This window comes from Macrobrachium rosenbergii, chromosome 12, assembly GCF_040412425.1.
Source record: "Macrobrachium rosenbergii isolate ZJJX-2024 chromosome 12, ASM4041242v1, whole genome shotgun sequence".
Classification (NCBI taxonomy): Eukaryota; Metazoa; Arthropoda; class Malacostraca; order Decapoda; family Palaemonidae; genus Macrobrachium; species Macrobrachium rosenbergii.
In genome coordinates this window covers 96,391,463-96,412,840 of record NC_089752.1, presented here as the reverse complement: position 1 = coordinate 96,412,840, position 21,378 = coordinate 96,391,463, and the positions used below count along the sequence as shown (strand labels likewise).

At 44.0% G+C, this 21,378-nt stretch overlaps 1 protein-coding gene across 3 annotated transcripts in view; it reads left to right on the top strand.

Moving 5' to 3' along the window:
- Positions 1-21,378, top strand: part of LOC136843764 (probable methyltransferase-like protein 25) — a 143,299-nt gene that overhangs the window by 107,878 nt on the left and 14,043 nt on the right. For all 3 annotated transcript variants that reach the window (XM_067112441.1, XM_067112440.1, XM_067112442.1), the window contains one exon: positions 15,124-16,000. In XM_067112441.1, coding sequence (XP_066968542.1) covers positions 15,124-16,000 — 877 coding nt within the window. The remainder of the gene's footprint in view (positions 1-15,123; positions 16,001-21,378) is intronic.

Below are 21,378 nucleotides of genomic sequence, written 5' to 3'. Positions count from 1 at the left end.
GAAGACAAAGGTTTTGTGTGAAAGCGAATTCTTTGAAAGTATTTTTGTATGGGGTAGATTTTTTGTGAAACGGACGGACCATCGATCGCTAGTATATATGGTTAAAAGGAGAGTGTGAATGCTAGAATTGGTGAGAAAGTATCAGAGGATTTGAATGAGTTTAGTTTTAAGGTAGAGTATGTACAAGGTAGACAGAATATTGTTGCAGATGCTTGTCAGAAATGTGGACTAGGATTCTGAACGAGATGATAGGGTTAGGAGGACTGGGACCCGGACCAAGTACCTGTAGGATTTGTGGTAAAGCAACAGTATGTAGGGGAGAATCGAGTGTGGGAATGTCTGTTTGGGGGTTGTAGTTTGGAAATAAATGGGTTGATTTGATTTGGAGTACCTGCGAGCATGAAACGAATGGCGTGAAAAGGTGATGAATGAGATGCTAGGAAGGAGGAGTGCGTGAGGAAGGAAGGAATTAGATGAGGAGGAAAAGTTAGTGAAAGTGTTGTTGGTCCAGTGGAAGTGGAAATGTTTAAAATTACAGCAACGATTATTCTTTGGATGGATCTCAGAGTATAAAGGAAGGGTGAATGAAAGTGGTACGAATGTGATTTTAAATGTTCACTGTGGAAAGGATACTTGTAGCTGGCTGGTTAAGAAAGGTGATTGTGGGAAAATGAGGGAATTGGGGTAGGGTTGAGGATATCGTTGAAGATGAATGCGATGAGGATGGTTGTGAGGAAGCTAACAGGTGAATGTAGCCGTGAGACTGATGCATGAAGCTAAAGGTAAATTAGTAACGAATGTAGTGGTGGATCAGAATAAATATTTAGTTTGGTAGACATGGAGCACAAGTGTCGTTAGTGAGTTACAGTAGTTAGTGAATTGGAAAGGTGCGATTGGGATATAAAAAGAAAATCAACGAGTGTAAGGATACATGGTTTGGGACAAGGAGAGTGTTAGTATGGGAGGAGGTACAATTAAAAATTCAGTTAGGGGAATTTGAAATAATACATAATTTTGTAGTCATGGATGAGAATGATATGCCAACATGTTTTTATTAGGAATTGATTTTATGAGAATGCATGATATAAGTGTGGATGTCGGGAGGGGAATTTTAGGAAAGGTCACTGCAGGGAAATAACAGAAGGTTAAAGGAGGGATGTGTCTAAAACTAGTTTTGTATGTATGGTAGATATTGCAAAAAGGAGTGAAAATGATTTGTTGAGTGAAGAGGAAATTAGGTCAGATGCAAAATCAGTGCATGAAAATAAATATGTTAAGAGAGTGTGTGTTAGGGGTGTAAGATTAGCCCCCAAACGTCTGAGTTAGAAGTGTATCTTTGTAAGTGCTAAGAGATTTGTCTGATGTAAAGGTATAGTTTATTTTTTGCATCAGGAAGGGATATGGGATGGGGAAGTGTATGTGCCAGTATTTTCGGAAGACTAGCAGCTGTGGGTATGTGTTTATTGGTGCATAATAGGTTTGGGCATCTGGGGAAAAATAAATTATGGGAATGTATGAGAGAGAGATTGTATGTGCCTGGATTGAGTAAAATTTGTGCGGATGTAGCGATTACGCAGCGCGGACTGTCAGAAGGGTAAGTATCAAAGTGTGCACCAACGAATCCACCTGTGTTGCGATTGCAGATGAAAGAGTTATTTGAGATGGTTGTGATTGATTGTGTTCGTTCCTGTGACTGCTAGAGGACATGTGGGAATGGTTGTAATGGTAGATCATTTGAGTAAGTTTGCATCATCAGCGGTAGCGTTGGAACAAAAAAGAGTGAGACATGAAGCGAGAATGGTGGGTCAAGTGATGTTGCCAATGTGTGTGTCAACTTTTACAATGTTGAGTGACAATGGGCCTGAATTTGTTGGATGGGAGTTTGAGCAAATGTTGCGTGATTGGGGCATAGAACATGTGTACCTTACGCCGGATATGCCCAGTGGGAATGGATTGGCGGAACGTATTTTCTTGAAAACGTTGACAGAGATATTACGTATGATGAGTGAATGTGATAATGATTTGATGTAAACGTTGACCACTTACCGAGCGTTGTGGGTATACAACGCCACCGTGCATGTTGGGTATTGGTATGTCTAGTGTAAATATGTGTTAAATTTTGAAAAGATAGTGAGACCGAGATTGGGTTCTATCTGATAATGATAGGGAGGTATGGAAGAAGGCCATGAAAGGTTTGAAAGTTACAAGGTGGGAAAAAGTGTTGAAAGAAGTAATCGAAAAGGGCGGTTGAATGTAAATCTCAACGTGGAAAATTTGAGGGTCCGAGGAGGTGTTGAAGTTGGTCCCAGTGGGCTTAGTTATGTTGTAGGGGAAGTATGTGTAGATGGTAGTGTGAGAGAAATGCAGCGCATCACAACCAATTGCGTGAGATGGAAGGATGTATTCAGGAATATGTGAGAGATAATGGGGTGTATAAATGGTTGAAATCGAATGTGGGTGAACCAAGTATGCATGAGAGCTTGTGTATGGAGGATCAGCAATTTGTTTTGATAGAGTATGGTAAAAACGTAAGAAAGGGAAGAACGTAAGTAAACTGAATGGTCGTAAGTTGTGTGATAGGGGTGTGAGTGCCAAAGTGGAAATGAGTGATAAAGCGTGTAATACGGATGAATGGGATGGTATGGATAGATTTATAGCATATGCGGGTTTGATATAACTGAGTTGACTGAACAGGGGTTAGTGAACGGTTGAGGTGAGCGAAAGTGTAAGAGTAAGAGAGCGTAGCAGTGATAGACGAGTGATTGAAAGCATGAATGAATCGTTGCAAGAATTGGAAAGGTCAATGAGCGAATGGGATGGGTTAGTTGAAGAATTGGGGAGGTATTTGGGAACGAGTTAGAGGGTATAGATGAGATTGTGGATGAAATTGAGAGTGGTAATAGTGAAGAAGATAGCGTGAATCTGAGAGAGAATGGAGGAGAAAATGTAAATCTGAATGTTGCTGGAAGAGAGAGCGATTCTGAGAGAATGATTTGTGCTTGCGAACGCGATCTAGAGGACCTGCTAGGGAGCATCCGTGGGTGTTGCGTAAGGCGATTTGAAAGAGGTGTGAAAGGTGTTGGTTGGGAAATGCTAAAAGGGGGGAGAAATATAGAGGGATCAGAAATTTGTTTTAATTTAGCATTTCCCAACGTTTTGTGAAGAAGAGAGAGAGAGAGAAATTTGAAGAAGAGAGAGAGAGAGAGAGAGAGAGAGAGAGAGAGAGAAGAGAAAATGAAGAGAGAGAGAGGTAATTGTCATTGTGAGTGGTTCAGGTTGTTGGAGTTGGTTAAACGGCTGTCTCTCTGTCTGTCGGTCTGTCGGGACAAGGTTTTGGGGAAGTCTTGGGCAGTTGAGGTCCAACCTTGAAAGTGAACGGGAGTTCACACACTGTTTTTTTGGGAGACATTAATGGTTGCATGAAAGGATTTTTTTTGTTGGTTCGTTGTTGGTGGAGGGTCGGTTTAAGATTTTTGTTTCTGGAGTGTGTGCTGTGAAGAGACCGTGGACCTTATCCATCTCCAGCAAACACTGGAAGATCAGGGTGAAAGTTAGTGTAACAGTTGTTTTGTGGTGTGAATACCGCCACAACAGAAGAGATACCCAAATTTAGAAAGGGAAATAGAGTTAGAGCTATAAACAAAAATACAGGACAAGTAGAAGAGTGGACGATATTGAGCCTTGCAGGCAAAAAGATCAAGCAAATCTTGGGCTGATTCGTACAATGTAGAAGACTCACAGTCAGGTGACAAGGGATGGGTTGACTTAAGAGATTATAGTCATGTAGAAAAATTGAAGATGAAGAAGAGGTTTTGCTAGGATTCGAAAATAGAAATGTAATTGAAGCTTAAGAAAAAGAACTACAAAGTTGGAGAGAAAACAAGGTATATGAGGAGGTAAATGACATTGTACAAAAAGCTATATCTACAAGATGGATAGTAACTGAAAAGGTAAAAGGTGGGGAAAGGATATATAAAGCAAGATTGGTAGCTAGAGGTTTTGAAGAAGAAATGGCTGAATGGGAAAAAGATGCTCCTACATGCAATGCCAAAATTTTAAAATTTTGTTTAACGGTAATAAAACTGAAAGATTGGAATTGTTATACGTTAGATGTAAAAACTGCATATCTACAGGGTGATGAAATACAACGAGAGGTATATTTAAAACCACCTAGTGAAGATGGTTGGAGTGGATTATGGAAATTGAAGAAAACTGTTTATGGGCTCAAGGATGCAGCAAAGGCATGGTATTGTAAGGTGGTAAAACTGGTGGAGGAGCTTAAAGGTGAGAGGAGTAGATTAGAACCTAATATATTCTTTTGGAAGAATGACAATAAATTGAATGGTATTTTATGTACACATGTAGATGATTTTTGCTATGGAGGAACTGAAGGATTTTTAAAGGAAACAATTGGGAAATTGAAAGGAAATTACAAGTAGGAGAACAAGAAAGTAAAAGTTTTAAGTATATAGGAGTAATAGTAGAGCATAAGGAAAATGGAATTTGTCTTAATCAGTGGCAGTATATAAATTCTATAAGAGAACCAGAAGCCAGAAGATTTACAGGTAATAGAGTATTAGGACAAAAGGAGTTAACAGAATATAGATCAGTGGTAGGACAGTTGAATTGGGTATCAACAGTTGAATTTATTACATACTGTGCCAGAAATATCATATGATGTTAGTGAATTAAGAAAGCTTTTAAAGAAGGAACGACTCAAAATATGAGAAAGCTGATTAAGATAGTGAGAAAAACTAAGTGCATAATGGGAGAAGTGATAATAAGTGAGTTAGAAGAAGAAAAGATTTATTGGGAAGCCTATGCAGATGCTTCATTTGGGAATATTGAAGATGGTCATACTCAATTAGGTTATGTGATATCATTGACAGATGGTAAGAGGAGAAGCCCTATATGGTGGAAATCCAGAAAATCCAGAAGAGTAGCAAAGTCCACCATTGAAGCAGAAGCTCTGAGTGTTGGGGAGGCCATAGAAGGATTGATATATTTCAAACATTTGTGGGAAGAGATAGTAGGAGGGAGAAAATTAGAAGCACTGGTGAAAACTGATAGTAAAACCCTAATGACTGCAATAAAATCAAGTACTGGAGTAAGTAGTAAGAGATTAAAAATTGATATTGCAGCAATAAGAGAAACAATAGAATCTGGAGAAATAAGTGAGGTGAGATGGATAAAAGGAAAGCATCAAATACCTGATGTATTGACCAAAGCTGGAGTTTCTGGGGAAAGCATTAGGAATTATGTAGAGGGTAAAGAATTGGAGAATAATGGAGATTAGAGGGGATTAGGATAAGAAAAGGCTGGAGGGGAGGGAGAAGGAGATAAGTGTGATTGTATGTTAGTTTTATAAGTTATTCATTATTTTATTTTCTGCATTGATGAAGTGTATGGGTATTACAGAATGTATAAAAAGAAAGCACATGTTTAATTTTATAAGATGTTTTTATAGCATAGCATTCCTTATGTTTAAAGAGTATGTTATTGTTGTGACGTCATAGGAAGTGACGTCACAGGACGAAAATGGCGGGAGGGAGAAAAATGAAAACAAACAGGAGCGGGAGTGTTGAAAGCATGGTGGAAAAGAGGTAGAGAGAGCTCTCTGAAGGTTAGGTCGATAATGGTTGGGTTGTAAGTCTGTTTGTGGTTTTTGTTGTCGTAAGCTGGATTGCATAGAGTAAAAAGAACAACGTGAACAGGTGAGTGGATCACATAATTGAATAATTTAAGGATAGGTTAGGCTAGCAAAATTTTCACAAACAACTGCTGTCAAAACTGCAATCTTTAATACCTGAAGAAGCCTCCCAAATGTCAGACATCTGATATGAAGACATGTTGGTAAAAGCAGCACATCTGGGAGAATGAGATGAAGAGCAAGGGTGATCAGCATCAAAAGACGAAAAGCACGGCACCACCGAGTGCTTTTAGCTGAAGATAGGGATCACTAGGAGTTTGTCCCTGTAGGGGGTTAGTGCCATCAGTGCACTGCAGGCATTACTTAGGTTCTTTGCAGCATGCCTTCGGCCCCTAGTTGCAACTCCTTTTGTTCCTTTTACTGTATCTCCTGTCATATTCTCTTTCTTCTATCTTACTTTCCACCCTCTCTTAACAATTGATTCATGGTGCAACTGCGAGGTTTTCCTCCTGTTACACCTTTCAAACTTTTACTGTCAATTTCCATTTCAGTGTTGAATGACCTCATTGGTCCCTGTGCTTGGCCTTTGGGCTAAACTCTATATTCAATTCAATTCAACTAGGAGTTCGTGGCCTCCTGGAAGGTCGAGGAGAAGATTTCTTGGACTTAGAGCAAGTATGCTGCTCCCTTCATACAACACCTGCATCCTATCTACCTGCGCTTCACTTCTTGATTCTACTACATGCATCTTTTGGCAACGTACCACCAACCTGCATGCAACCTGCCAGACTGGTCAAAAGGAGATATTGGGCAGAAACCACCACCTCTCCCCACCATACCCCACTTCACTACCCCTCCAGAAGGGGGAAAGTGACAGGGCAAGGCCATGGTTGGCTAACTGAAAGGGAGGGCATCAGCTTTACCTATACTGCAAGGGTAAAACCCAAAACATGATTAAATTGGGAGGGCAGTGAAGGTCAAGTAGGTGTTATAAATTCTGTAAATTTTTCTACTGTAGCTCAAAGACTAACTGCATCTTATTCCAACTCTCCAGCCCTCATATCATGAATGATGTGGAGAGATTTAACCTGAGACGGAGAACACCACCTTGAGGGAGTAGGATTGCTATGTAAAGGAAAAAGAGGAGGAGAGCAACCATACAACTGGCCATGAACACTACAAAGGCTCTTACTCTTATCTCATATTATTTTAGTTTTTGATGAGTTTCTTTGCTGATGTTTCCTATCTTTATTAGTTCTCACTTCTCATATTTCGAGTAACTAATTATGACACTAACTAGCCAATCAGCATAATACATCAGTCATGGAATGAACAATCCTTGCTCCTTCACTTAATGTAAAGTTCGTGAGCATCATGAACCAAATAGTAAAGCTAGGTGTTACACCAATTTACCTTACAAATTTTAAAGGGTATATCAATGTCTTGCTTACCTTAGCAGACATCCTAAATAGTCAATAATGCCAATGAATTTCAAACCACAATCCCAAAATCACATTTTTTAAAAGTAAAATGCATTTTTCCTAACATACAAACCCGAGGTCCTTTACTTATGTGGGGTTACTTTCGGCGAAGCTGAACTGGCCACTAAAGACTTAACTAGGCAGTGTGGTGGTAAAACTACCGGCCGGGTAGTTGGGTGGCGGCAGTGGGGAACCCACGCTACCACCCTCCCGGTGTCATGCATTCACTTTACTTTCCAGTCTAGGGCAGATTGTGGGGAGGCTGAGGTGGGTAACCTGAGTAAAGGACCTCAGGTTTGTATGTGAGGAAAAATGCATTTTACTTTTTAAAAATACTTTTTGTTCCTACACAAATACAAACCCTTGGTCCTTTACTTATATGGGGACTCATGATTCGGTGGGAGGAATCCGAGTGTAGGTCTCTGAACGACTGGAAGTTCAACCGCATCTTATGGTCTCCTGGGGTAAGAGCCAAGAGGACATAGCCACTGGACCGTGATCACTGTTATGAGAACTGGAGTGTCACGAACCAGTCTGCTAGACCATCCTTGCTGCAACAAGGTTACGGTAGGTAAGCAAACACACAGCAAGTTGAAAGACAGAGAGAACCTTCCCCAGCCACAGAAGAGGTGGCCCGAGGGTGTCGGTGACAGGACCAAAAATGAAGAATAGGTTTAGTAATTAGCCTGCAACCCCTTTCCTGCCTTGTAGGGGAAAGAGGGGACATTGACATTACATCTAATGTGTACCTGAAAGGCAACAAAGATTAGGATACTCAAGACATGAAACTCACCTGCGTCCAACGTCTGGTTCAGCTTATATGGCCCAAACTCTCTGCCCGAAGGAAAAAGTCGGATGACAGGAAGGAAGAGAGAGCCAGTCACTCACCTTTCACGCCCAATCATGCACGTACAACAGACAAGACACAACACTGTCCTGTACAGGAGCTGGGTAAGTTACACAACTTGTTGAGCAGCCACCACTGGCGCCAAGGAGAAGCTATCCAAGGACCGATGGGTAATGTCCCGTAGGTAAAAAGAGGTGAATGTGGCCCAGCATGACCACAGCCCCGCTCTCAGTACCTGCTGAATTGACAGGTTCTTCTTGAATGCCAAAATAGGTGCAATCTCTCCGATTTCGTGAGTGCGGGGGCGTAGAGCGCTGGCGTCGTCCTCTCCAGCTGCTACTTTCTTGATAACCTCACGAAGCCAGAAGGAGATTGTGTTCTTGGACAAATGCCTTCTTCTTAGGGATCCCGGTGCTAACGAAGAGTCGTCGACACTCAGGCCTAAGATGCCGAGTTCTCTTCAGATAGCGCCATAGCGCCCGTACAGGACAGAGCAGCAACTCAACAGGGTCATTATTAATGAAGTCACTCAGGGATGGGATTGTGAAGGACTCAAATCAAGCGTCAGGGACTGCTGGATTCTGTCTCCGCTACGAACTCCGGGACAAACTCAAGCGTCTCCAATGCCCACCCCCTTGAGTGTTTAACGGCAAAGGAAAGTCCCTGTAATTCACTAATCCTCTTCGCCGACGCCAGGGCAAGCAAGAAGACGGTCTTGAGAGTAAGATCCCTGTCTGTGGCTTCTTGCAGTGGCTCGTATGGGGCATGAGTCAGGCTCCACAAAACGAGAGACACATCCCACTCAGGGGGCCTGAGTTGCCTGGGAGGGCAAGACCATTCAAAGCTCCTCATCAGCAACGATATCTCCAGGGAGGACAAGATATCAATGCCTTTCAACTTCAGGACCAGGGCTAACGCAGCTCTGTATCTCTTTACCGCTGATACCGACAGGAGCTTCTCCCCACGAATATAGACAAGAAAGTCCACTACCTACTGAAGAGTGGCTCCGACCGGAGAGTAACCCTGTCTACGACACCAACCACAGACGACGGCCCACTTTCCCTGGTAAACCGCTGCAGAAGACTTCCTGAGGTATCCTGCCATCTCTGTCACTGCTCGGCAAGAAAAGCCTCTCGCTTGCAAGAGATGGTGGATAACCTCCAGGCGAGAAGTGACAGGGAGGCCATGGCCTGGTGGTACCATTCTACATGCGGCTGACGTAGAAGGTTGTGCCAGAGGGGAAGCTCTCTCGGTGCCTCGGAGAGTAGAGCCAGCAGGTCTGGGGGATGCTTGGGAGCCACCAAGATCATTCGTAGATTCGTCGACGCCAGGACTCGACTGAGAACTGGATGAATCAGACAGAACAGGGGGAAGGCATACACCTCGAGGTTGTCCCACGAGTGCTGGAAGGTGTCTTCTGCAGCTGCCCATGGATCCGGTACGACAGAGAAGGTGGTTGGAAGCTTTCTGTTGTACCGGATGGCAAACAGATCCACTACTGGACGCCCCCACAGGCCGAAGAGCCTGTCCGCCACGCTCTGGTGAAGGGACCATTCGGTTCCCACCACCTGATCCCGACAGCTGAGCGTGTCCACCAGAACGTTCCTCTTGCCTGGGATGTATCTGGCCGACAGCTCCACTGAGTGGGCTACTGCCCACTGGTGCACCTGCACTGTCAACTTGTGGAGAGCACAGGAGACAAGTCCCCCTTGCTTGTCGACGTATGCCACTACGGTCGTGCTGTCGCTCATCAACGCCACCAAGTGTCCCATCAGACGGTCCTGGAAGCACTGAAGACCTAAGAACGCTGCTTTCATCTCCAGGACGTTGATGTGAAGGTGCTTGTCATGATGGCCCCACACGCCTGAAGTCAGTAACTCCTTCAGGTGTGCACCCCAGCCCTCCTTCGATGCGTCTGAGAAGAGCAGCATGTCCGGAGGCCGAGAGGACAGAAGTTTCCCTATGCAGAGGTTCCTGCCGTCCATCCACCAGTCGAGATTGTTCCTCACCTCCTGAGAGATGGGTACAAGAACCGACTGGGGCTCCCAAGACAGATCCCAGAAGTCCCTCAGTCTCCACTGGAGAGACCGAAGGTGGAGCCGACCGTGCGGTACAAGCTTCTCCAATGACGACAGGTGACTGATCACAACTTTCCACTGTTGAGCTGGCTGTTTCTGCCTTGACAAGAACTGCCTTGCCACCTTCCTGAACGTGCTGATTCGAACCTGTAAGGGAAAGACTCTGCCTGCTGCCGTATCAATCAGCATACCCAGATATTGAGTCCTCTGTTTGGGAATGAGATCCGACTTCCCAAAGTTGATCACGATACCTAGTTCACGACACAACCTGAGGAGGTGATCTTTGTCCTGTAGCAACTGCATGCGGGAGCTTGCCAGGACTAACAAATCATCGAGATACCTCAGAAGACATATCCCGTGAGAATGGGCCCAAACTGACACCAAGGTAAACACTCGTGAATATCTGCGGAGTGGTCGACAGCCTGAAACACAGTACCCTGAATTGGTAGACCACTCCATTGAGGACAAAGCGTCCATCAAGTCCTTCGTCAGCATGAAGTTGTCCTCCCTGATGGCTGATAGTACCGTTCACACCATCTCCATCTTGAACCAAGTCTGGCGAACAAAACGATTCAGGGGGGAGAGGTCAATTGCTGGCCTCCACCTGCCGGAAGCTTTCTCCGCAAGAAAGATCCTGCTGTAGAAGCCCTGAGACTGATCCTCGACAGCTTCGATGGCTCCCTTGCTCAACATAGTTTCGACCTCCCGAAGTAGGACCTGAAACACTCTCTTCTGGGGGTCTTGAAGGTAGGAGGGGAACTGGACTGGTGTGTCGGTGAGGGGAGGCGGTGATTTGAATGGTAGAGAATATCTATCCCGGAGGACATCCACTACCCAGGTCTCCCCTCCATATCGCTGCCAAGTTGCCAAGTGGTATGATAGACACCCCCCCAACCGACGGCAGCATCTGAGGGGGCTCGCCGTCCCTGGTGAGCTCCTTCCCTCTTCTTTTTTGCCTTACCTTTCCTCTTGGGGGGGACAGGTTGGCGAAAGGGACCCTGCGGTTCCTTCCATGGAGGCGAAGAAGAAGAGGTCTGGACTTTTCCCCGAGCACCTGCCAAAGCACCAGACTTCTTCGGGGCTGAGGTGCTAGCCTGGCTCACAGTCTGGGCCACAGGACGAGAAGGCTGCACGATACCTTTCATCGCTGCCTGGTGGACAAGATGGTCACGCTCATCGGCCTTCCTCTTGTCCACCGCAGCGTCCACCTCCCCCTGGGGAAGAGGGAGGTGGCGTCCAGAATTGGTCCATTGCGCAGGGAGACTGCAGCTTCGGCGCCCACTGATCTGTAGATTCAGGACAACACTACATCCCATCTCTTCAGTGCCAGGTTTGCCCAGAGGTTTGCCATCTGGTGGGTTATAAACGAAATGGCTTTCCCACCAGACTGGCAAAGACTCCTGAGGGTTGGGTCTTCGCTCTGAGCGCCAGACGAAGACATGATCCTCGACAACGCGAAGGCCCAGTTGTCGAGCCAGAAGATCGCTTGGAGGGCAGACAGAGCTGTCCCCTCCAAGGCGTTCAGCTCAGCTTGCGTGAGAAGCGCAGGCTCCCCAGTTAGCTGAGCTGAAGTGGGTTAGCTGAGCTGAAGTGGCACCAGGAGCTAGACGAGTTAGCCCGGTTCCACTACCTTCTGCTGCAGTGCTCCTCCGAGGGCATGTAGTATTTCTTCTGTCTTGGGAGAGGGGGAGGCAACAGTTTGGTGGAGCGAAGACGGTGGTCCGGAGACCAAGTTGTTCACCTGCTTGAGGACGCTATCTGCCAAGGGAGACCACGGTAGACCAAGGGAGGGTTTGGGCTCCCTCTTGGAAGCTTAAAACTCCTCCAACCTGGACGACCAATCTTCCAAGGGAGTCAGAAGTGGTTCCTCCAGACCGTTGTGCTGACGGATCAGCGCAACGACCTCAATAAATGCCCTTTGCATTTCCGGAGTGTCCAGATCTCTTGGAACAGGACCTTCCGAGAGATGGTCATCCAGAAAGGCCCCTCCCGCAGGAGAGCCCGAGACAGACCCCATCTCTCTGCCCCATACAACAGAGGCATACCTCTCACACGGTTGGAGTGAGGAAGGATCGGACGTCCCTATGTTGATTGCACAAGGGCCTCAGCCCCAGCAATCCTACCAACCCCCTGTTTCCTCCCAGAGAATCCTGAGGAAGTTGAGGGGGCAGGAGAGGCAGAGCGAACACCACCGTCGCGTCTGCTGGTATAACCAGTGTTAGCCACGGACCCCTCACGATCTCCAACCCGTGGTGGAGCGTCGTGAGAGGGCCTAGACAGACTTACTTGTCTGGGCGAGCGACTGTCTTGACGATCAGGGGACGGCCTCCTCACAGCCGATCCACGCTCTGATGATGGACAATCCTCCACACTGGAGCTTGTAGAGGAGACCAACACAGGGGCGTGGACTGCCAATTGGAGACTGCTGTCCCTACCGTCTGGGTGTGTTCCAGTCTTCTTCAATGCCGAAACAGATGAAGAAGGCTACAGGGACCCCTTCTTGGTTCCTCCTGACGTCTTTGAAGCCAAGACGTCCTTAGGCTCCTTCCCCAACGATCCTTTGTCCGACTTGGGCAAGGATGACGGTTTAGGTGGAGGAAAGCCCGAAGGCTCTTCCCCTTCTCCCATTCCGTGCTTGAGCTCGCTACAGGAGAGTAGCAACTCAAGTCTGCATGGTCTCCCATAGGTGACCGTGCCTTCATCGATGCTTGCTTACGAGGTGCCGGAACGGAAGCAGTTCGAGAGGACGAAAGCCCCGAACCGTCTGAGGAGGGTACCGAGGTAACCTTCCCAGCGAGAGACCCAGTGGTCTTCCCCCGAAGGGAAGACTGCGGCCCCTTAGAAGAGCGAGTCTTCTGGGGGGGGGGGGGATCCACCCTCCCCTTCTTAGACCAACTGGACTTAGAAGAAGGGAGTGAAGAGGCAGACGAAGACGAAGTCGAGGAGGACGACGACGAAGTGGAAGACAAAGACAGGGATGGTTGGCGTGCTTGCTTCTTCTTCTTCTCGATCAGCGATAACACCACATCCCCCAGCTTACCGAAGGCAGACCAGGGGTCGATAGGGGCAGGGGCAGCAACAGCAGATGGCACAAGAGTCCGAGAATCGGCAGGAAACTCGTGCCATGCAGGAACAACTGGGGCAGACGCAGATAACGTTGGATGGATCGTCTGGATAACTGGCACAGGCAACGGTGGAAGTGAGGTGGGAGGCGTGGGAGCATAGCCAGGCGGGGGCGGGGTGACTGAGCAGACCAGCCTGGCTACTGTCGACACTGAGACGGCTGGAGTCGGAACCGCACCATATGCATGGTGTGTTCCTACCATGGTCATCATGCTTCCCGGCAGCACAGCGGTGACAGTAGTGGTTGTGAGAGCATCAACCATGTGGGTAGTGGGGGGAGGCAGTAGTACTCCTGCCCGCGCAGCAGTGTTGATGTGCTCGAGGAGCGAAGGTAGATCAGGGCTGCCAACCATCCCGAGTGATTCCCACACCTGACTTAAACCCGGCACAGATGCCAACCCTGTGGAAGACAAAGGCGGGTAGGGGGCCCCCTAACCCAGGGATCAGTGACTCTGGGTGACGGGGAGAACTGAGAGGAGTGTAGGCTAGGCCCACCGATCTTGCCTCCTTTGTGACTGCGGATGCAGACACAGGGAACAGGGAGACAGACTCAGCCCTGTGAATTGGCAGCAAGGGAAGGCCTTCGGGGCTTAGATACGATTGCGAAGGATTAGCAACAGTCAGAGTTGAAGGTGCTGAAGACAGCACCTCTGACGCCTTAGTCTCCTTACGCTTGTATCTAGGCCTCCGAGAATACCTATCCCACTGCTCAGGGGACCAAAGCCTACACTCATCGCAAGGTTCATCAACAGTACAATCAGGAGGGTCCTTGCTCCCTTTCCTACATTTTAGGCAAAGGGAGTGAGGGTCTGAGTCCGCACTACAGCAGAAGGCGCCACATTTCCTATCCTTGCCAGGACATACCCAGCGCACAGGCTTATCGAAATCATGGGTTTGTAATAGTTCATCCATGATTACAAACATGCACAGCTATACTGAGGTAACAAAGAAAAAACAGGAACACACCGTGAAAAAGGTGAAGCTTTAGCATCCAGGAAGGTCCAAGCAGAGAGCAGGAAAACACATCCGCATCAGACGAGGCCGGACAGTAAAGTGAATGCGTGACACCAGGAAGGTGGTAGCGTGGGTTCCCACTGCCACCACCCAACTACCCGGCCAGTAGTTATACCAGCGCACTGCCTTGTTAAGTCTTTAGTGGCCAGTTCAGCTTCGCCGAAAGTAACCCCATATAAGTAAAGGACCAAGGGTTTGCATTTGTGTAGGAACAAACAATATTTGGTTTAGCAACATCAAAGCAAATTAAACAACACTCACTCCACCAGTCCTCTACTGCAACAACAAAAAAACAAGAAAAATATATATATGAACCATGGTTCACCCTGAAATGGAAGGGTCAGTAGACAGTTTAACTAGATAGTGTAAGTAAAAATTTTTGTTTACATTCTGTCATCCCCCTTTCGACGTGTGACTTCATAAAAGAGGTAAGATTCATTAAAAAAATCTTTTAATGTTAAAAGATGATGAAGATGAATAAAAGTACATGGAAAAATTTTCAAAACTGTTCATATATTTATTAGGAACAGCACCAGGAAGCATTAATAGAAAGCTTCCCTCCTTAGTCCACTTGTGTCAGTTATTACCATTAATTGGACTATTTGAAACCTGAAGTTTGAGTAACCCACCAAAACTGGTAAAGAGAAGTATTTGAAAAGGAATGGTTTGTATCTCGAAAAAACATAGGTTTGAAAATTTATTACCATTTGTTTATATATATGTAAAATATATATACTGTATATATGTATATATATATATATATATATAATGTATATATATAATCATTTTCTAATACAGCACCTGTAACATTATTTGTTCCACTGACGTGAATTGTAGGCCTAATCCAGAAAAATCCAGACTTTGGAATACTGTACCTTTTTTGTATATTTACATAGAGAATTGTTTGATGAATTCCTTATCTTTCCATAGGGATATGTTGACTCCGCTTTACATCATGCCTTGGGTGTCACTGTTGTGGGTGCTGAAAGTGAGGACTGCCGAGTTAGAGATGCACTAGATAGACAAACCATGTTAACTGGAACTTGTGAAGGCATCAGGCATATGAAATGGCTCTTAAAAGATGACCAAGCTACTCTTGATAAAGCATTAGAGATTGTACAAGATTTAGCAAATTATAAAGCTTTATGTACATGCAGTTTGAATTCTGAAAGAACTCAAAATATCACCTTTAAGCAAGATGTTGACACTACTGATATATGTACTGATGAGAGAGAAATTTATTCTCCAGAAGAAGAATTACAAGAACTATCAAAGCAGAGTAGCATAGTATCAGAATCAGCCATGTTAATTGGTCTTCATTCTTGTGCAGATCTTTCATCTGTCATGATTAAAATTTTTAAATACTGTCCAAAAATATCATCAGTTGTGCTGTTTTCTTGTTGCTACCATAAATTAGACAATAACAAAGTGGCAAAGATCAGCTCTGAAAAAGAAAATGTTAGCTGTGACAAATTTAAGAAGCCAGAAGAGGTACCTGCTTTAGATAACACACAAGTTTGTGTTGACAGTGTTGAAGAAAGTATAGAATCCTCTTTTAGTAATGGGGCAAACACCAAGGAAATTAATGAGAGAGACTTGTTGAGCACAGTCAGTTACAAGAACTTTCCAATGAGTAATAATTTGAAGCAAATCATGGAAGATAATAAGTTTCATTTGAGCATCTATGGTTTACGGCTTGCAGCTCAAGAATCGGGTGTTCGATGGTTACGACACACAGAGAAAGACCATGAAATCCATGAAAGAAACGTGGTTTATAGAGCATTGTTGGAAGTTTTTTGTCAAAAAGGTACAGTTCACTATTTGTAACTTTGTTTACCACCTCCATAGATATAGTTTTACCACCTCCATAGATATAGTTTATTGTGCACTTTGCTCATTTTTGCATTTTCTCCTCAACCCCTGGATATGATGTTTTCTGTCCTATACAGTACTTTACATAATCTCAAATTTGACCCTGATCTTTTAAAACTACTCGTGGTGATAATGGATAAAAATCCTTTGTACTGTATATATGAATATTTATATTAGCACCTTTACAAGAAATGTTTTATTTATTTAATCACTTGGTCTCTTAACCCTTAAACGCCTGTTGGACGTAGCAAACATCAACTAAAATTGTCTGTTGAATGCCAAGTGGACATAGCAAACGCCGACTACAAAAAATTTCAACCTTCGGTCAACTTTGACTCGACCGAAATGGTCGAAAAACGCAATTGTAAGCTAAAACTCTTACATTCTAGTAATATTCAATCATGTACCTTCATTTTGCAACAAATTGGAAGTCTCTAGCACAATATTTCGATTTATGGTGAATTTTTGAAAAAAACTTTTTCCTTACGCCCGCTCGGTAACTCGGCCGAAAATTTCAGAAATTCTTTCGTCATTTTGTCGTAATTTTTGCACTGTTCTATATTAGCCGTTACATAAAGTTTTATATATGAAAATGTGCGCAATTTCATGTACAATACAACAGAAAATAACTCATGGTTGTAGCTTTTATCAGTTTTGAAATATTTTAAAATAAATCACGATAACTGCCAAAATTTCAACCTTCGGTCAACTTTGACTCGACCAAAATGGTAAAAAAACGCAATTGTAAGCTAAAACTCTTACATTCTAGTAATATTCAATCATTTACCTTCATTTTGCAACCAATTGGAAGTCTCTAGCACAATATTTCGATTTATGGTGAATTTTTGAAAAAAACTTTTTCCTTACGTCCGCGCCAGAAATTCTTTTTTTCACGTTGTCATAATGTTTGCACTGTTTTATATTAGTCGTTACATAAAGTTTTATATATGGAAATGTGTGCAATTTCATGTAGAATACAACAGAAAATAACTCATGGTTGTAGCTTTTATCAGTTTTGAAATATTTTCATATAAATCACGATAACTGCCAAAATTTCAAGCTTCGGTCAACTTTAACTCGACCGAAATGGTAAAAAAACGCAATTATAAGCTAAAACTCTTACATTCTAGTAATATTCAATCATGTACCTTCATTTTGCAACAAACTGGAAGTCTCTAGCACAATATTTCGATTTATGGTGAATTTCTGAAAACAAAATTTTTTCCTTACGTCTGCGCGCGTTAACTCGGCCGAACATCTCAGAAATTCTTTCGTCATGTTGTCGTAATGTTTGCATCGTTTTACATTAGTCGTTACATAAACTTTTATATATGAAAATGTGTGCAATTTCATGTAGAATACAACAGAAATTAGCTCATGGTTGTAGCTTTTATCAGTTTTGAAATATTTTCACATAAATCACGATAACTGCCAAAATTTCAACCTTCAGTCAACTTTAACTCGACCGAAATGGTAAAAAAACGCAATTGTAAGCTAAAACTCTTACATTCTAGTAATATTCAATTGTTTACCTTCATTTTGCAATAAATTGGAAGTCTCTAGCACAATATTTCGATTTATGGTGAATTTTTAAAAAAACATTTTCCTTACGTCTCATGCTGGTAACTCGGCCGAACATCTCAGAAATTCTTTCGTCTCGTGTCGTAATATTTGCACCGTTTTATATTAGTCGATACATAAAGTTTTATATATGAAAATGTGCGCAATTTCATTTACAATACAACAAAAATAACTCATGGTTGTAGCTTTTATCAGTTTTGAAATATTTTCATATAAATCACGATAAATAGAAAAAATTCGACTTTCGGTCAACTTTAACTCGACCGAAATGGTCGAAAACTGCAATTGTAAGCTAAAACACTTACAGTCTAGTAATATTCAATCAATTAGCTTAATTTTTCAACAAACGGGAAGTCTCTAGCACAATATTTCGATTTATGGTGAATTTTTGAAAAAAAAAAAGTTTTACGTCCGTGCTATTTAATTCATGCATCATTTTGTGATAATATTTTCTCTGTGTTGCTTTGATCGTTTTAAAATTTGTTATATACCAAAATCATTGCAATTTAGTGTACAATACAACTAAAAAAATTAAGTCATTAGCTTTAACCGCTTTGCTTACAGCGTGATTTTTGTATACAATTATATACGTTTTTTTTTTCGCTGTCATATATTTCCAATATTTATATATGATAATGATATTTTTTATATTTCTGATTGTTGCATACTAAACTTCAGGTAATGACAAAAAAATTGAGCCAAAATGAACTCTTAATCTTAAAAACTAAGCGTGCTGTGATTTTTTAAAAAAACTTTTTTCTGCTTCAGCGCTAACTCACCGAACGCCACGCATACGGGAGACATTTTTGTAAATAGGGCTTCGGCGTTAAAGGGTTAATATAACCAGGATACTTTCTGGAATGGGTAAATGTCTACCAATATCTCCACACTCAGTTTTTGTGGATGCATACATGCTAAAGGAAAATTGACCCGAGTTTCAGAATCAAATTAAAATTTACCCCTAAATCATTAATAATTCTTAGACTATTGGATACTTTGAAACCTGACCAAGGTGCAGGAAGAATTAACTTTTTGCACTTATGGAATTCGAACAGTCCTTTTAAGGTGTTCTCCAAAATGACTTTTTTTTTTTTCTGTGGGGGCAGTTACCTGATCTAAGGTCATGTTGCCTGTTTCAAATCTGTCTTTTAGAACGCTCACAGTCCAGAGAAAAATAAGACCCAGCAGGACCCAGTTTGGGTAAATTATTTATTTGATGATCGGTGAAACAACAATACAGGCAGCCAGTTTAGAGCTGGTTCCTTTACACTGTGTTGTGAGACGTCAAAAATCGTAAGAAAACCTTAGAAAACCTTACTTTTAATCCTTTCATGCCTTTTGCTGTAAGCATTTTTATCGAGTTTTTCATAAAAAACATGCAAATTTTTATTATTTGTCATTTTGTCATACCCATCAGTGTTGTAACCCTGGAACCAGGGAGATTTCTGATTAATATATTTGACAGGAATGAACATTGAGCCAAACCCGTCACGTAGTAATGCTGTCTGGCACAAGAAGACAGGTCTGATCTAACTGATTTATTTCTCGGAAACCAGGTATACATTGCTTTTGCTCGGAAAAAGTGATCTGACATCCATCCATCCAACTGGAGAGAAGGGTTAGATGACATATAAATGAGAATGCTGTACAATAAAACGTAATTACATACCTCCAAAGGCTGGTGTCGCTCTGGCCAGCAAAAAATTATGAAATAATAACAGGAGCAGCGTGATTAATGCAGAAATCAGGCATTTGGTACCTGGTACCCCAAGACAATGATTACAGAGATAATTATTAGATGACCCAACATTAATCACAGAGGTGTGGATGTGCACCTCTTCTCTTCGAGAAGTAGAGGGAAATCACCAGTGCTGGATCTCTGCGCGCCTCTTGTGGACCTTGCTGGTTTGGAGGGTATGGATACAGCTTTCACCCACTGGGACGTCTGCCTTCTTCCCAGATTTTGATGCCATGCCAGTTTTAGCCTGTCACAGACCCAATCCTCCTGGCTGTCATCAAGCGCCTTGGGGGGGTCCTGTCGATGACCCTGATGGATGGGAGAGGGCCTGAATAATGTTGAATGTTTGCTTCCTGACAAAGATGAGGTGCAGGGACCAGGCGGGCTGGGGTGCTGGTTCTGTGCCAGTGTCTTATGGAGAAGCTGTGCTAGTTCCCTCAACCTCGGGAGAAACTGCCCAAGGGCACGAACAGCCAGTGTTTCCCACTTTTTCTGAGTGGGTCTGCCCTCGGTGCGGTGCCAGCAGGCCAGTGATTGTCCATGTTGCAACATGTTTTATAGCTGCCTTCAGTCATTATTTTATTTTCGTTTGCATTGTTGAAGTGTCATGAGTAGTGTCAGACCCATCAGGCGTGCCAGGGAAAGAGTTCTGAAGGAATGTTTAATTTTATAAGATGTTTTTATAGCATAGCATTGATCTTACTGGTTTAAAGAGCTTTTATAAATATCTTACATCCATTCATCCAACTGGAGAGGTGACTTCACAGGATGAAAAATGGCTCCTCCTCCAGGGTGAAAATCTAAACAAACAAGTGGAGCAGTCTATGAGTGTCAGGAGGAAAGCATGGTGGAAAGAGGTCCAAGAGAGTCTATGTGGAAGGTTAGGTCGATAATGAAGTAGAGGGAAATCACCAAGTCTGTTTGTGGTTTTGCTGGTTTGTCGGGATACAGCTCCTCACCCACTGGATTTCCTGATGTCAGTGCCAAAAAGACTTTTCTGTCATCGCGAACAGTTGTGAGATGGATGGAAGAGGCCGTGAATAATTGAATAATTCGAGGCAGGACCAGGCGCGGGGCGGTGCCAGTTAGGCTGCGCTATGCCCAAACTGCCCAGGGCACGTCCTCCACTTGAGTGGGTCTTCCCAGCCAGGTCTTCGTAGTTTATGTCTAGGTGCAGGGAATTGATTTCCACCCTTGACAGGGCGTCAGCTACTGGATTGTTCCTGCTGGGGACGTAAGTGATGGTGCAACAAATTTGGAGATGGCAGCCAAGTGCCACTGCTGCTTCACTGACCAAGCGTCGTCTGCCTTCATAAATGCATGCACCAGGGGCTTGTGGTTTGTCCGTGCGGATGGTGAACGGAGTGCTGTCCAGTAGGTATTTGAAGTGCCGCACAGCCTGGTAGATTGCCAGCAGCTCTCTGTCGAAGGCGCTGCAGCGGGTCTCTGCCGGTGACAACTTGCGACTGAAGGAGGCTAGAGGCCGGGGGGCTGTCGACTACTTGCTCGAGCACTGCTCTGCAGACGATGTTGCTGGCGTCGGTGGTGAGTCTCAGGGAAGCGGTGGGGTTATGATGCATTAAGGTGGTGGCACTCGCGAGGGCTGTCTTTGTCTCCTTGAATGCCTGCTGGTGCAGAGGGCCCCCCGTCAGTGTTTTTGGCTTGCCCTTCAGGACTCCGGTCAGGGGATACATGATGTGGGCAATGCCTGGGATGAATCGGCGACAGTAGTTCACCATGTCGAGGAACTCTTGAAGGGCCTTGATTGTCTGCAGCATCGGGAGCTTTTTTTATTGCTTTCACCTTGGAGGCCATGGGGCGTACTCCTGCTGGGGGGATCTCACCTCCGAGGAAGTCTATTTTTTCCGCCCTGAATGTGCATTTGTTGAACCTGACAACTAGTCCATTCTCCTGCAGGTGCTTCAGGATGGTGCGAATGTAGTGAAGGTGTTCCTCTGGGGACCTGGAGAAGATAAGGATGTTGTCTCTGTAAC